Source organism: Megalopta genalis, chromosome 5, assembly GCF_051020955.1.
Source record: "Megalopta genalis isolate 19385.01 chromosome 5, iyMegGena1_principal, whole genome shotgun sequence".
NCBI classification, from domain to species: Eukaryota; Metazoa; Arthropoda; class Insecta; order Hymenoptera; family Halictidae; genus Megalopta; species Megalopta genalis.
In genome coordinates this window covers 11,825,693-11,843,815 of record NC_135017.1, presented here as the reverse complement: position 1 = coordinate 11,843,815, position 18,123 = coordinate 11,825,693, and the positions used below count along the sequence as shown (strand labels likewise).

The 18,123-nt window shown below is 45.3% G+C and overlaps 1 protein-coding gene across 2 annotated transcripts in view; it reads left to right on the top strand.

Moving 5' to 3' along the window:
- Nucleotides 1-18,123, top strand: part of dnc (phosphodiesterase dunce) — a 540,449-nt gene that overhangs the window by 50,882 nt on the left and 471,444 nt on the right. Inside the window, exon 1 of one of the 2 annotated variants that reach the window (XM_076521359.1) lies at nt 15,609-15,859. The exons of the other annotated variant lie outside the window; for it this stretch is intronic. Within the exon in view, the coding sequence (XP_076377474.1) occupies nt 15,624-15,859 (236 nt within the window). The 5' untranslated portion in view covers nt 15,609-15,623. Of the gene's footprint in view, nt 1-15,608; nt 15,860-18,123 lie in introns of those variants that run through there. 2 annotated transcript variants of the gene reach the window in all.

The following is an 18,123-nucleotide window of genomic DNA, read 5'->3' as shown; positions in this document are numbered from 1 at the left end:
AATGTGACGTATTGGATCAGACAAGTAACATATGTCATACTGGATCAGACATGATCGCCGAAGTGAAATATGTTATACTGGGTCAGACAAGTACAATGTGACGTATTGGATCAGAGAAGTGACATATGTCATACTGGATCAGACAAGTGACATATGCCGTACTGTATCAGACATGATCGCCCAAGTGAAATATGTTATACTGGATCAGACGAGTACAATGTGACGTATTGGATCAGACAAGTGACATATGTCATACTGGATCAAACAAGTGACATATGCCGTACTGGATCAGACAAGTAGAACATGGCGTACATGATCGGACAAGTGAAACATCTTATACTGGGTCAGACAAGTACAATGTAACGTATTGGATCAGACAAGTGACATATGTCATACTGGATCAGACATGATCGCCGAGGTGAAATATGTTATACTGGGTCAGACAAGTACAATGTGACGTATTGGATCAGACAAGTGACATATGTCATACTGGATCAGATAAGTGACATATGCCGTACTGGATCAGACATGATCGCCCAAGTGAAATATGTTATACTGGATCAGACGAGTACAATGTAACGTATTGGGTCAGACAAGTGACATATGTCATACTGGATCAAACAAGTGACATATGCCGTACTGGATCAGACAAGTAGAACATGGCGTACATGATCGGACAAGTGAAACATCTTATACTGGGTCAGACAAGTACAATGTAACGTATTGGATCAGACAAGTGACATATGTCGTATTGGATCAGGCAAGTGACATATGTCGTATTGGATCAGACAAGTGAAATATGTAATACCGGATCAGACAAGTGGAAAAGGATTGTAAAAATCGAGCAAGTGAAAAAGGACTGCACAAACCAGACAAATGGAATAATGGATGAAAATCGTGCAAGTAGAATGGGAGCTTTCGGAGCCAGTAGAACATGGCTGTCGCAGGTCAGACAATCTATCGCCTACAATTTCCACAGCATTGATGGTGCGAAACGAGCCGCAGCTTTTCGAAATTGCCTCGCTAGCGTGGAACGAAACGAAACGAAACGAAACGAAACGGAATGAAACGAAAGTGCGTCCCGCAACGAAATCATTGAAATGGCTCTGGCACGATCGAGTGCTCGTCACGGTGACGAATCGAATGTTCCCGCCGTCTAATTTCTCACATCGGAAATCAAGCCGATGTACTCGACCGAGAAACCCCCGGCTGCGGTGTTCTCCAATCGATTCGCGAACAGTCGATGCGGAAGTCACTTCGGAATTGTTAATTAACGCGCCGCTGGAGCCGCGACCTGTGCAGTAGCAGCCGTACAGCGGTGTAGAGACAATGGTCCGTTACGAGGGGCGAACGGAGGCGGACGCGGAAGATACGAGGGGGGGAGGGTGACGACAGGGGATGAAGGTCGATGGATGAGAGAAAAACTCGACGCCCTCGTTTAACCTCCGCGCCCCGGGGAAAAGAAGGTCGCCCGATATTTAGAAACTCGAATATGCAAAGTGATTGCCGGAGATCCCGGAGCCGGCCTGTTGTCGTTCACCATTCGAGAACGTCTCGAGCATTCTCCCTTCGTTCCCAGAGGAACCCAGTCGCCGGACAGGCTTTCCAATTGAATTTATCGTGATCGTCTGATCACCGACGGTCTCGATCTACCGGCTCGTTTCAACGAGAACGTCTATCTTATTCTACCGAGCTTCAGAAAAATCTTGCCGGATTTCCTGCACCTTTCATACATCCCGGAAACTGTTCACGCGACCGCGTGATTATGCTACGCTGGACCCAATATGCGCTAGTAAATTAATTCGTCTTAGAGCACCTCGGAGAATTGCGTTGGAAGATTGAGGGCTTCTCGACTGACTATAAGAACACCTATTTCACTTGAAATATATATCACAGTTCTCCCGGCACTTCGGATTCGCTTGTCCGATCACACACGATCCCGTTCTACTTCTGCTAATCGAAAATCTTCCTTGGCTGATCATGGCTGCATCAATTCCACTGATATTGTCCGTTAATCGAAACTAGCAACAACGTCCAAAGTCGATTAAAAGCTTGTTATATATTCTCGCTAATTTAACAAATGGATAACTCGAATGAAAATTTAAGTATTTCCATTTCATTCGACAAAATTCTAGGAATTCTGTGGAACTTAATAATCACTGCGGATTTTAAACGTTTATGGAAAAGAAGATTGTTTTAATTTTAGCTTATTAAAAATATTACAGAGACATGTAAAGTTACGCTCGGTTCATTTGTCTCGCAATCGATACAGAACGATCCTACTCCACTGTTATTTATAGAAAATCGTAGTTCGCCCGACCATAGCCGGACCAATACCACTGAAATCGATGAATTTCCGAAACCGACAAGGATATCTGAATTTTAATAGACTTGTTCCAGCGTCCCATATTCATGGAGCTATAATAGGCTCGCGCGGCTTCGCAGATCGCCGAAACGCGACGGCCCACGAATTTTCATCCCTGTTATACGCGTCGCTTAATTAAGTTACGCGCGGCGGCGTAATGACCCCGTGTAATCATGAATCGCGGCGGAGGGTCTACAAGGCCCGTCGTCCGATGTGCTCACGTGTGTAACGGAGCCATGTTCGCCACGAAGCGAATCATGGAATAGTACCGCGAACGTTCGAGAAAGGGTGGAGCGGGGTTACACGAGGCTAGTTTAGGTAATTAAGTTAGACATCTTCCGGGGAAGTGGTTGCCGAACACGTGCGCCTCGGCGACGCAATGGCTGGCCGGCGAGGAACGTTCTATGGTCCCCCATGCACAGTTATCGGAACGGCGTCGCCGCGAAAGGGGAGCGAAATATTTGTCGGCGGGCCGTGGGCTTGATTGAATTCGTGGAAGAGTTTCGATCAATTGGCCCTAATCGATCCGCCGCCGCCGAAAACTCGATTGCTCCGTCTCATTACCTACGAAAATGAGATCGGCCGATGGCGGGAAAAGTTGAGGGACCACAGTGGGAATTGCCATGGATAGCCATCCTCTGCCGATGGAATCTCGATCGCCTCTGAAATTGTTTTCATCCATCTCGTCCAATCGCCTCGCGTTGTTCCGCGACGAATCGGCCCGTTTCTTTCCGCTTGATCGACAAGAATTAATTCCATAAGAATGTCGCGTTCGCTCCAGCAGTCTGAGAACACGAATTTTCGTTCCAACGACTGCCGACGTGGCGTCTTCGTTCTTCGACGGTTTCCATTTTATCGCGGAAAATCGAAGAAATCTGGACATTTTGCAACTCGTTGTTCAACGAGCGCGCCATTTTGTTGGCGCCGTGTTCAGACGTCAGTTTTGCGTTACCTGCGACAGCAGCACTCGCATAGATTGAGAATCTCTTGAATTGTTTTGTTTTCCGCGAGGTGTTTTCGACGGAACCCACGTTTGGCGTGAGATGTCATTTTTCATCGAGGTCATATTTACCGGCGAAGAAAAAGATTGAAGAACTGTTTCAATGTCGCTGACAAAATTACTAGACCATGCTGGAAGATCTCTTAATCGGCTGGAAAAGGCCGTGGATCGATATCGATTCGGTTGCTCGAGTCAAAAATTCCCGAACGTTGCATCGAAATCGGCGCGTGATCGCTGGGGGATTCCAAAGACTCGGCACGAAAGGCTGAGTCACGGACGACTCGGCCGCCAGTGACGAATGGAATCACTTGGTATTTCTCCCGTCTGATTACGTAATACAGTTACGTGATACACCGAGGCGGAGCGGGAACGTAGTCGTCTTCGGTTCGCATTAGCCACGATGAGAATAACAGACTTCTAACCATGAATGATCGTTACGCGTTCTGTGCCGTTCGAGTTCGTCCGCTTTAAAGCGGCACTCGATACAGCTTATTCTATTCAAAGAAACGTTGTTTACCGTTCCGCGCACCTAGAGGACCTAACATTATGCAACCGACACGGACTCCACGCGCTATATTTCGCCCATTGCTCGCCGTCTGGAAGCTTCGCGCACTTGTGTACCGTCTCACGCAATCCCGGCCGCTTTGTACGCTTCTCCGGTGTCAGAATGACTCGATCCGATTAATATTTAACCACCTGGAGATCCTGGTCTAATACGTAATCACCCTAATCCGTATCCTATTGCGTTGTCGCAGCTCGAATGCACACGGCGATCATTCAGACCTGTAATCCGAGTATTCCACCGGGTTAGGGTAACTGTAATTTCTCTCTAAACGTTGCTAGAATCGTCTTAATAAATTTGATTCGCGTAGATATATCGTCAAAGGATGATATTTCCGGGATTCAATGTTAAACAGCACCAGCAAGAAAATAAATTATAGATAGGAAAGATTGATAGAGTGAGATGGATAATTTGTCTGGTTTGTGGTTCATGTATACTACTTGTTTGACTATTAAATGATTTTATTCCTTGTTCGACTACTGAACGATTTTATTACTTGTCTGACTATTGAAGGATTTTAGTATTTGTCTGAATATTTAACGATTTTACTACTTTTCTGACTACTGGACGATTTTACTACTTGTCTGACTATTGAATGATTTTACTACTTGTCTGACACGTGATCGACTTTACCACTTGTCTGACTCGTGAACGATTTTATTACTTGTCTGACTACCGAATCATTTTACTACTTGTCTGACCAGTGAACAATTTTATCACTTTTATGACTCGTGGTCGATTTTACCACTTGGCTGACTCGTAAACGATTTTATTACTTGTCTGGCCAACGGCTGATTTTATTACTAGTCTGAACGAAAACTGAGGCAACTGTTCACCCGACCAGTAATTGACTGATTTCACTCGTCCGTTCATTTACAACCAAATTTGCTCATAACGATTTAAGTGAAATAGTAAACCTTTAACGAGACTACGTATAATCTTCTACCAATCGCCGCCTGCAAAATATTAGCATAGCTAACATGAAATTTGAATGGAGCAAATCCGACACAATTTTCCAGATTTCTCCGAACACAGCCGAACCTTTGTGAATGTTTGGCGAACCGTTTAACCCATTGATCCAACGCTGTAACTACAACCCGTAGCATCGAGCTCGACGTTTTACGAGCAGATATTCCGTGCCACGTACACCCACCATAGATTTCAGCTCATCTTATCGCAGTCCAGGGCATTCTGGATTATCCGTAATGTAACACACAGTCGTATGGACCATCCTGTAGCGCTGCCTGTAACGCGCGCAACCGAACATAAATTGCTGGCGGCATGGAAACGCTACAATAAGATACAGAAGCACGTGAAGGCAAGCAAACCCGCAACCGAGTGGTCGGAAGAGATTCGAAAATAACGACAACGCTCTCTTGTTCCTTATTATTCTTCACGGTACGTCTGCAGATGTTCGAGAGTTCATCGCGACGAATATACATTTCTAAATGTCTTCATAATATTTCGGGAAAAATACCGTAAATTCGACGGTATTCCCATCGGTTGAAATGTTTTCCGGGAAAACTCGCGAAGAATTTATCGATTCCGGATGCAAAACCGCTTCGCGGAATGCCGGGCCCTGTGCTCTTCATAGCGCGCCTCGGGAACGCGTTTCAAAAGTAATCGTTTCAATGGGGTGTCTGACGAAATGAAGACCGCCGCGGCGCCACGCAACAGCCTCAGATTTCGTTAAGAGAAAAATTTCATTCCGTGTCTCCCATCTGCTACGTTCCCGGCAGGAAACGCGCGCGAAGGTGGCTCGATGAAAACAGGAGCCTCTTCCTCTAAATCTTCTTTCACCGGGAGCCCCGGGAGTCAAAGCAGCCAACGGAACGTGCTGCGCACTCGGTCGTCTCCTTTTCTCCCTCATAATCGTAATACGTAATTAAGAAACTTGCGGTTCAAGTCCTGATTGCTCGGCCAGGGTGATTAAAGCGGGAACGAAGACGCGTCTCTTTCGCGCACGTTTTTCTCCCAGCGATCTCAGTCCGATGAAAACAGCCTGGTCGCCCGGGATAAAGTTGTTTAGGCTGAAAAATTGATAGCGTCCGCGAGCGTTCTGTAGCCATTGTCCGGAAGAGGAATAGTCGGGGTCGACACCTGCCACGGAGATCGATAGTCCTCCAACTTCTCCGCTCGTCCGCCGGTCTTCGGATTGCGGATACGTAGAAAGTTGAACGAACTCCTCCGTCGTTTCTTTCTCGTCCTTGTGCCGGGCCTTGCCTGTTCCGTGTCCCGAGGCGTAGAAAAAAAAAAGAAAAAAACGGGGAAGAAGCTCGTCTGCGTGACGGCTCGTGCGAACCTTGCCCCCGGAGCCTCGTTGATGAACGGCTGCCGTGCGAAACGGCATTCGCCGAAACGAGGGTAAAGTAGCCCGGAATTTGGTAAGGTAATTTGTCAGCCGAACGCCCGGCGAAAGGCGAAAGGGATTATTATAAATTGCCGGTAATCGTGGACGATGTGTTCTCAGAGAGAAAGAAATAACAGACTGGAGTTCTCGCGGAGTCGTTCAAACGCGGCGAGAAAAACCAGAGGTTGATCTTATAGTCGGAAAAGTGATTTACGTTGACTGTGTAGTCAGACAAGTAGTATGAGGCGACCATGGATGGACGTGTCGTCCAGTTGAACTCGTCAGATAAGTAAATCGTATCAGGTGTGGGTCAGACAAGTAGTATAGACCAAACACAGGTCAGACAGTGGCACGCACCAACCATTGTTCAGACAGTAGTACAGGCCATCCAGCAGTCAGACAAGTAGTGTCATACAACACTGGTGAGACAAGTAGTGTTATACAACACTGGTGAGACAAGTAGTGTCATACAACACTGGTCAGACAAGTAGTGTCATACAATACTGGTCAGACAAGTAGTGTCATACAACACTGGTCAGACAACTAGTGTCATACAACACTGGTCAGACAAGTAGTGTCATACAACACCGGTCAGACAAGTAGTGTCATACAACACTGGTCAAACAAGTAGTGTCATACAACACTGGTCAGACAAGTAGTGTCATACAACACTGGTCAGACAAGTAGTGTCATACAACACTGGTCAGACAAGTAGTGTCATACAACACTGGTCAGACAAGCAGTATTAGTCAGCCAGTGGTCAGACGAGTGATATAAATATGCCAGTGGTCAGACAAGTAGCACATTTCAACCAACGGTCGGACACGTGGCAAAGGTCAACCTTAGAATAGAAGAAGCTTGATGAGATGAATCCCGAAGTAGACCGAGCCACCAAGAATGTCATCAGCTGTTCATCGGCCTGCCTAATCACGGAAATAATTCGCCATTTGTTTCCGCAGTCCTCGGAGCCTGAGGAACGTGATTAATTTGAATACCGGATGGAAACAGGTCATCGTTGTTTTCATTTCCCATCAGCGAGGCGGAAAGCAAGAGGAAAAATGGTGTCAGCGTAAGACGGTTAGAATGCTGATTAGAGAAGCGGCCGAGAATGAAATCGTCGGTCCTTCAAACGTCGCGACGTGTCCAACGTCGTTCTCATGCTTCATCCTGTCCCGTCCTCCTTTCAGACGGAAAGAAAAGTACGGTGGATCCTGAATTTCTAAAGAGCAACTGCGGACGCTGACTGATAGGTAGAAGTGGGATCAATATCTGGCAGCCAGAGGCGAGTTGGTGAAATCGTTCCCCTTAGGCCTGAGCTCAATCGTCCGCCGCGTTCGTCATCGGGTCATGCATTTAAACTGCGGATTTCGTGGGTCGTTCGGAGACAATGTTGCAATTCGATGGGAATCATATAGCCGCGTGGGTAGTAGGTTCTTGGAGTCGCAGCGCAAAATTTTATTGCGATGAAATTTGATGAGACTTGAAATTTGATCGCTGCGCATGTTTACGGATTTGATACTCGCGTTCTCCGAAATGTTGCAATTTTTGTTCGTCACGTGTCTCTTTCTGAGTTCATCATTCGGGTACAAAATATCGTAGGACGATCAGACTGGACTCATTTTGAAGGCTGAAGCCTCTACTTTTGTCTGCTGTCATTGGTTTTTAGTTAAAAAATTGTTCCGTGCTTTGGCGAATGGAAATCGTCGTCCTAGAAAAATCTCTGCAATATTCATGTTCGAACAATAGTTGATATTCGCATACTCGCAGTTTGGTTAAAAAAAATCGTAGGACGATCAAACTTTACTTATTTCGAAGATTGAAGCTTCTACTTTCACATGCCGTATCTCATTCTTTGTTAAAAAATTGTTCCGTGCTTTGGCGAATGGAAATCGTCGCCCTAGAAAAATCTCTGCAATATTCATGTTCGAATAATAGTCGAAATTCATATTCTCATACTTTAGTTCAAAAAAATCGTAAGACGATCAAATTTTACTTATTTCGAAGATTGAAGCTTCTATTTTCACATGCCGTATCTCATTCTTTCTTAAAAAATTGTTCCGTGCTTTGGCGAATGGAAATCGTCGCCCTAGAAAAATCTCTGCAATATTCATGTTCGAACAATACTTGACATTCACATATTCACAATTTCGTTAAAAAAAATCGTAATACGACCAAACTTTACTCATTTTGAAGATTGAAGCTTCTACTTTCAGATGCCGTAACATATCTTCTGTTAAAAAATTTTTTATATGATCGCGACTGTGTGCAAATCGGGCGATGTTAAGGTCGACAATTCGGCAACGAAAGTCTGCGACTCGACGGCGACACGATTCGAAGGAGCTCGAAGAAAGAAATTTCCAATGCAAAGAGGAACTCGCGTGCGTCTCGTGTTTGCATTTCCACAATACGGAAGTTCTGAAACGGCTTACTCGTCCAAGACTTCGCGGAACGACGCTCGTTATCGCCTCGCATCGACTATCGAGTATTTGCGACCCTCCGGTAGTCGTCGACGTGGCGCGTTTCTCCTGGAAAAGATAACGCCGCTGCAAAATGATAGAACGCGGCCGACTGTATATCAACTACAATTAATATTTAAACAGCTAATTGATAGCTATCAAATGGATGTTGCGCGAACTTGCTATCTTATCAGGAAAGTTGTCGCCATTAAACTCTGCCCCACTGTAATTCCAATTATCTCTCGCGCCGCAGCGTTCTGTCGTAGTCAGCCATGAATAATCTCGGTTTCATCGAGGATTTCTGTGGTTCGAGGCTCTCGCAGTGCTGCAAATTATCCCGATGTATCCGTTTAAACTCAGCGGCAAGCAGATTCGTCGTTTCCCCGCGGAGAGTTTGCTCATTCAACGCTGCTTCACTTTTACTCTTAAGTATCTAAACCATGTGGGAGACACGAGCCCCCCTCCTTAATGAACAAACCTTGTAATTATGCGCGTCACGGATGACGCGAGAATTATTCATTGCGGACCTCCACTTCGCAAACTTAATCGGCATAAGTAAATCTGTACTCGAAAAGCGGATTCGAAGCTTGAGTTTGACTAGGAAACGGATTGTCTGACCACAGGTTGAACTAGACCACTTGCCTGACCAGCTAGTGTTTCGTACTACTGCTGTCTGAACAGTGACTTTACCATACTACTGTCTGAACCGTGACTGTCTCGTTTCACTGTCTGGTCCTTGCTGCCTCATTTCACTGTCTGCAAGTGACTGTATCGATTCACTGTCTGACAAATGGCTGTCTCGTTTCACTGTCTGAGAAATGGTTGTCCCATTTCACTGTCTGACAAATGGCTGTCTCGTTTCACTGTCTGACCAAGAACGTATTCCAACTACTTATTTTATCATCATTTCGTTTCTGACATTTTCAAAGCCTGGAACGAAGAAGGTGAGCTAAGTAATCCTTTCTTTTCTCTTTCGCGTGATCCATTCCGTCGACAAAGTATTCAGCGCGAAACACCCAATTACGTTCCTTGCCCGGCCTGGTCCGTCGGTGAGCAAGGGTTCTGCGCCCATTAAATTTTCCGGCAATTTTTCGGCGAGATTAAATCTGCAGCCATCCGACGCTACAGCAACCCTTTGCTGAAATTATTTTTCGAGTAATGAATCACCGCCCGATGAAACGCCGCAATAAAGGCCCACCTAAAGCCCCGACAGCGGCCTCCACACGGCGCCCTCATAAAATCCTCAGGTTTACGAGCTAGAGGCTCTTCCCTCCAATGTTTATTCCGTTGCCCCGGGACCCTTTTTTTCAGCCACGGTTTCCTCAACGTCCTGCGGCCGTCTCTTCCACGAGAGCAATTTTCCCGGGAAAAAACACAGTCCCCTTTCTCGCCATCTGGCATACTCTGACGTCGCGTTCGCAGTTCCTGCCGGAACGAAGATCCGCAATTATCGAGTCGGTTGTTTCGGTGTAAATGATTTCGACTTGTCGGCTTTTATATCTCTCGGCCGAATGGCGAATTGCGATGCGAAAAATTTCACGTAACCGAACTAAAATCGCCGGACGAACCAGTTCGATACTGTCGATTCAACGGACGGACCGCTCTATCCGAGCCAACGAACAAAGGTTTTTGTTCACTTCACTATCCACCGATCCTTCGTACACGGCACGACTAACCTCGTTTTGAAACAACGCCCCGAGTATTCGGACTGGATCCTCTCGCGCCGTTCTATTTACCCATTCTCGGTTCGCCAGGTATGAATGCAATTAGCGGAACGTTTGTCTTTGCTGAAAAATTTTTCCTGTGTTTATTTTCCAATACACAATCGGCGTCGCGCGTCTTCGACAAAAGTAAACTAGTCCTCACGGTGCCGTAAAGTGCAAACGATTGGAGAAACGTGAGTCTGTAGCGACATTGTTGATCTTGCGACTGCCGTAACTCCGAGGGAAAGAATGGTACGATATCCTAACTTGGGTTATTTTGAAAGCTGAAGTCTCTACTTTCGGATCCCAGTATGTGCTCCTTCATAGATTCTTTCTTGTTTTACAAGGGAGCGAGAAATTGATGCTGTAGCTTTTTGACATTTTGCAAATTTAAATGACTCTACGCAGTTCGACAATTTTTTCTCGCATGTATATTAACATGGATATTGTAGAGAGAAGTCTCCCCTTTAAAATGCAGCCTCAAAAGATGACCTGCGATTTTCTTCGCTGTTTTATTGGACTCTAAAAAGAAACTGTGCGACCAGCATGTGGTACGTCTTGCATATTCCAGTGACACTTCCCATTGAAAGCGTGATAAAACAGCAACTAAAAATCGTGCAACAAATTTTTTAGTCTCGTTCTAAAGAGAACACTTCGATCTACAAATCCTCGTTAATTTTTTTCTCGAGAAAAATTTATTACTTACTCCATAGCCGTTTGAATTTGAAAAATCGAAGGAAACGACTGTTTTTATATTCACGACCATATTCTGGATAAAAAAATTCTGGGAAAAAAATAAATAAAGGGTTTGAAAGTAGAGACTTTACCCTCTAAAATAGGCATAGGCGGAACATTTTAAGTTTTTCTTATGAGGAGCGACAGGAGTTCAAAAATCGGTTCAAAAATCTATCGTTCTATTTTCTCAGCGATCTAAGGCTCAATCAATGTTCGCCGACAATTCGTCGCAGATGCCAATCGTTCAGCAACGAAAATAAACTGCGACGACTGAGCTGCTTCTCGAACGGAGAATGACGCATTCAATTTTGAACAAATTCCTGCTTGTTCGCGGCATCGGCAAATGGAACGCCGGAGAGCGATCTCTTTCCATCTCGGAATTGCAAAACTGTATTTCCATCGCTGGTGACTCGGCGGGAGACTGTTCTACTTCAGTCCACGGGTTTATAATGTCTGCGATTGTAATTGGGCTACCCGGGTTGGTTTCCAGCCGAGCGTTCCCGGTTTAACTGAAATGAATAATTCGCGGCGCAAGAATATCCGAAATTAGCGCGCTCGAAAATTGCCACCGACTTTGGTATTCGGCCTGTATCCACGTAGGGACTAAAGTTATCCATTGTTCAAGTTCGCAGAAGTTTCGAACACGTCGTTTGTGTGGCAGATTCGACGCGTATGAATTACCTTGTTTTTTTCATTACATAAGTTCTTATTAAAATGTTCTACAATCATTTTTTTACCGCAATGTGTTGCGATACAATTAATGAGCACCTTTTGTTCGAACAATTTTTGGAGTGAACATTTTTTGCAAAAATTTTACTTCACAGACAAGTTATTTTTGTTTCGAGCTCCTATATAATCCGATTTATTCACGCGTTAAACTGGGAGAAAAATTGTTCGAACACAAGTTACCCAGTGATTGATCAAATTGAAATAAAAGATTGACAAGGAACTTTTCATTCAATAAGAGAATTAATAAGAAACTTCTTAAAAGAATTGTTAAGAAACTTTCTAATTAACAGAAAAATTCGCTAGAAAATAAAATCAAACTTTGTGCTGTTTATTATCGATTCATCTTCGTATGCTCTTCAAAAATGCATTTAGTGGTGCCACCTCGAAAATGTGGTAGTTTAAGGGTTAACAATTTCGTCCCAAAATTCCCGTATAGGGCCGAGCACGGGATCGCTCGGAACCGTGCTTCAGTTCAAATATTCACGAGAGCTGCTGACGCGTTCGCCCAATATTGACCTATTCCACTTAAAACCTCGGCGCAAATTGCTCTCATTCATTTGCGGGCAGAGCCGCGAATATAAATCAAATTTGGCACCCTGGAAAGAATTTACTGGCCAATAGCGGCTGGCATTCTTCGCGGTGCATGATCAATCGGCGCATAAATATACCGGGGCACGTTCCATGGACCAGCTTGCCGTCGAGCTGAGCCATTAAAAATTCACAGGGCGCAACCAGGCGAAAGAAAAACTGCTGGAGGTTGTCTGGCGTTTTTCCTGAAGCGCATCTCACGGAGGTCGTTGCAGCGCGTACCCCTGCGCCTCTCCCACGCGTCCTCAAGGGTCTGGGAGCTCGAGAAATTACCCTTTTAACAGAGCGCGTCTCGAGGCACTAAGTAATCTCGACCCTTGCCAGAGAAACCCGGCTCGAAACTCGGAAAGTTCCCGCGGCATACCTACCCTGGCGCATTATAATAATGCACTCGCCCCGATTAACGTTCTCCGGCTGACAAATAATCGGCGTCGATGCAGATTCGATCGTGAATTTCCGTTCAATCGCGGCACCCTTCTCGTAATCCGACCACTTGTTGTCGGCCGAAATTGCTTGGCGCAGACCGAGTCCAGAGATACCGAATCCAATTGCCTCGGTCGCCTGTTTGCACGACTGCCTGTGTACCTTTGTTTGAGGAAGCGTGCCATTTGACAGGCACTTCGACCGAGTGCGGCCGCGACGTGCCTGGCAAATTGAATCAGCACTAACTGGGTCTTCGGTCGCTTGGGGTAACCTTAAACTTTAAGGGAAACCCAGCCAGATGTACCCCGAGTCCCGTCTTCAACTGCCGGGACACTTATTCCACTTGCCTGACCACCGAATGTCTGTTACTACTTCCTCCGCGACACACGGCTTCGTGAAACTGTTCCCGACTTCCTGGTAGCTTTGTCTGACCAGCTGCGGCCCGTTACTACTTGTCTAGCCATGAGTTACACAGGTCACTTGTCTGATCGTGACCGATACATGCTACTGGTCTGACAATGGCAGAGTTTCACTACTTGCCTGACTTGTAATCGGTGAACATATTACTGGTTTAATTATGGTATAATACTATTACTTGTCTGATTATGATAAGGTCTTACTACTTGACCGTCATTTCTTCGTATACTACTGTCCATTTTTTCTTATACTACTTGTCTGTCCATTTTCTCTTATGCTAATTGTCTGCTCTTTTTTTTCTAATATTACTTGTCTGTCCATTTTTCTCGTACTACTTGTCCGTCCATTTTTTCTTCTACTACTTGTCTGTCCACTTTTTCTTCTACTACTTGTCTGTCCATTTTTCTTCTACTACTTGTCTGTCCACTTTTTCTTCTACTACTTGTCTGTCCACTTTTTCTTCTACTACTTGTCTGTCCATTTTGTCTTCTACTACTTGTCTGTCCATTTTTTCTTCTACCACTTGTCCGCCCAATTTCTCGTCATACTACTTGCCTGACCAGTTACACCTTCTATTACTTGTCTCACAATTTTCTCCTCGTACTACTCGTCCGACCCGTGACTGGTCCATACTACTTACATCAACGTTATCATTCCTTTCCGCGCGAAACCGAGTTTCGCAGCGCGTACTTAATGTTCGCCGTATAAAATTCAAGGACTGCGCACTTAAATCTTGAATACAGGTAACTCCATGCTGTATACGGTCCAATACGACAATTCTCTGACGGATAAAGTCGCACAAGCTCCGTTTCTCACGATACGACGCGCCCATAACACTTCGCCTAAAATTGTCCTCTCATTCCTCACCGCGCGCGCAGTGCTTCAGGCTTTTAAATTTTATACAGCGTATCCACCTGCATTCTCCACGGTCCCCGCCTCGCCGTATTCTTTATCATCCCCACCCTTTCTCAACGTATACGAGCAGCGACAACAATCGTTGTCGTAAACCGCGACGTTCAAGACACATCGAAGCGGCGTTCCGCGACGCATAAACTCGCGCGGCAAATGCAGATTTCGTAGGGTCTCCCCAGTTTTACTGCGGACAGGACAATGCGCGCTGATCCCGATGGTTCATGGGTCGATCTATTCTGCGATTTCAGATGTGACACGCCGACGTCGAGGAGAAGAGTGACGCGACGATCCACGATCACGGCGGCCGACGCGATCGCAGGCCCGGAATAAGAAATATCCTCAAGAAATCACGGGAACATTCTGCAACCCGGGAAATAATTCCGAAAGTTTTCTAGCACCTCGATACGCTGGTATTCCTACACTTATACACAGATTTACTACTAACTAGACCAAGAGATATATCTATATACACATTTGAAGCCGCTATTTTTCTCGGACTCTATATTACCACTTCTCCCGTTTACAAATTTTTCACGAACGTATACTCCAGTACCTCGTCCGGTGGACCAAAACTCTTCGCTTTTATACGACGGCCGGGCTCGCTGGATCCTTTTTTACCCAGCCTGTTCGAGCGCGTAGACACGCTCCGGCTTAGCGGCGGAATTTATCGCAGCTTTGTTGCAGAACGAAGAAATAAAGGGCCGGCGTTCACCGCAGAATTATTATCGAGGATCTACCGTGGTGTATCTATCTCGCCGCGCGTGTATCTGTTTTAATTCATCGGCTCGCACGGAACGGGAACGAAACGCCGCACACGGATGAAACGATGCGAGCAACTCGTGGCTACGATCGGCCAGCACGTTCGTCCACGAATCTGAAAGACCTGAAAGTCAGAGAGCCGCCGATGGTGGAATATATTTTTCTGTCACGAAATTAATCCTAGCGGGAACAGAGCTCGCATGGGAATTCGATGTCAATACAAGGGAAAATATTTAAATGTGTAACGCGACGAAATTGGCGGGCATAGAAAATCGGGCAAGCCGGAATTCGATTCGGAGCTAACCGCTGAGATATCCGAGCAAAAGCACTTGATCGAAGTTAGGGGATTTTCGCCGTGGTTGGAGGGGCTACTGATCCTTTGTCAGCATGATCGACGCACCGTTCCAAGGATTTTCTGACGGAGCAGGGACGAAAATACCGACCGTTCTCGGCCGTTGAGGAGGAATTCGGCGCGGCGAGAAACTCAATTCCCGCGGACGTGGGCGCGCGCGCGCGCGCGTATGTGTGGGAGAGGATTCTGATCCGCGGAATCGTTCCTGCGGCCAGTGACGTATCTTGGTGTTCGAGGGGCGTGTGGCACCGATCGCGAACGAGAACAAAAATATGATGAAGTGCGACGACAGAAAACGCGAAATGTTCTCGAGGCGGGCGTGCAGCGAGAGCGGGCCGCATCCCGGCATTCCCGGGATCGGAGGCGGTCCTGGGGGCGGCGGTGGTCATCTCTGGGGAAAAAGGAACCAGGGACGTACCTCGGCGCCTGTCGTGGGCCACACGAAACCGACCGCTATCATACTTAGGACCAGGCGCAGCTGGCCTGTTGCGCCGATGCACTGCAGAAGGTAAGGGACTCCTTAAAATTGCACAACTTTCAGAATTTTTTCTGCCTCGACTGTAGATTCTGTCTGACTGTTTTTTACAGGAAATTATTCTGCAGACTCTCCCGAGTAAAATGATATATTTTTTTGTTACGTTGCGATCTTACAAGTGTGCTTAAATAATTCTTAATGTCAACAGGACAGTTTTATGCTGTTCGAGGTTTCATGCATAAATTTGGAAGATCAATTTATTTATTCGTTTATATCTAATCTGTATAATTATTTATATGAAATATATATTTATATGTTCATTGCATATTTATATGTTCATTAGATATTTATATAATCATTATATATTTATATATTCGTTAGATATTTATATAATCATTATATATTTATATGTTCATTGCAAATTTACATATTCTTTATACGAATGAATCTTTATTTATATGTTCATTGCATATTTATACGTTCATTAGATATTTATATAATCATTATATATTTATATATTCATTGCATATTTACATATTCTTTATACTTTTTGTACGTTTATTACCTGAAACTTTTGACAGATTATATCTGTTATATAAGCCGGTATTTCATTTCGCTGCAGCTATAAATAAATTGCAGTTTATTTCGAGACTGCGCGAGTCACAAAACAGCAGCTCCTCGAAAAGGGAGCACGCACAAAGCGCCCGGGTCGTCGTTATTCGAGAAGACGGCGGAAAAATTAACTTTCACGGCGCGAGCCGTAATAATTGCACCGTGTTTATTAATGAAGATGAGACGTCGGACTGCTTACGGCGAGCTCGAATAAATGCTGTCTGAAACGGGCGTCCATTCTTCATGGTTACTAAGAAAAAACCGGGTCTCGTGCTCTCGGCCAGACCTTGGCTAAATTGTTCGTTTGAAGTTTGTTCGCGGAAACATTGAAGCCTCATCCAATAAAATACCTCATAACGTTTCATAAACTGACACAATTTTCGTCAATATCCGCGGCGGACAGTCTAGCGAAAATCCTTCGCTAGAATTCGTTTTTCCTGACGCGTCCCCAGTGTCCGCCGCGTTAATTAATTTCCCAGACCCGATGAATCGGCTTTCGCTGACAGGAGATTAATTACTGTCACTCTTAACGGTGTTGTTTTTTCTTTCGACCACCGCAAGAATAAATATGAAGATAAAATATGACCCATTCGATAAAATATGATCCATTAGATCTTCGGTGACTATTTGGTGAGCAAAATGGAGGTTTGCCAGAGTATTTTTAATTTTTCTCATTGACTGTACTTTATTGTTTATGTAGATAACGTGTTCGGTCAGAAACTGAATTATGATTCACCTGTAAACGAGATACGCTACTTGTCCGACCAGTGACCGGACTATATCTCTTGTCTGACCTGTGACTGATTTATTCTACTTGTCCTGATAGCGATTTATTCATGCTAGATGTCTGAGAAGCGACATTCTCATACTACTCGTCTGACAGGTAGCACGCTTATACTACTCATCTGACAAGTGGCACGCTCATGCTACTGGTCTGACAAGTGGGCCGCTTATACTACTCGCCTGACAAGTGGTACGCTCATACTACTCGTCTGGCAAGTGGCATGCTCATACTACTGGTCTGACAAGTGGCACGCTTATACTACTCGTCTGACAAGTGGCACGTTCATACTACTCGTCTGACAAGTGACATGCTCATACCACTAGTTAGATCAATCGCTTACATGCCCTACTCGTCTAACCAGTGGTCGCCCCATTCTACTTGCCAGCCCAGAATCAGTTTTGTTCTACTTAAACGGGTCGCAGCTGATCGTATATTCGACAGAGACAACTTTTCATTGACAATTCTAATTGCGAAGCTTTAGATTGTCGGAACATTGACGCTTGAGGAATCGATGGATTAGAAACGTTGCCTTCGAACGGTGCAGGATGAAATCCCACAATTCACCTGCTTCCCACAGGAGCAATGGAAACGAATAACGAGGTCGTACGACGCGATTAAGCTCGGTATTGTGCGAAATTCGTTGGATTGAATTTTCTCCGCGGGCACAGATTTTTCTTTCTGGATCAATCCACGTCCTACACGTGGTGTTCACGGCACCCATTCAGCAGCCTCGCCGAACGCTAATAATTTTCCAATTAATTATACGAAACGTATTTCCGCTGATACGGTTTCGCGGTTAGGTTTCAAATAGCCGCCTCGAAACGTAATATTTGATTTTGAACGAACCCAATCGCTGTTGAGGGCAATCAGGATTAGAGCAATCCGGGTTTCGGGCGAATGT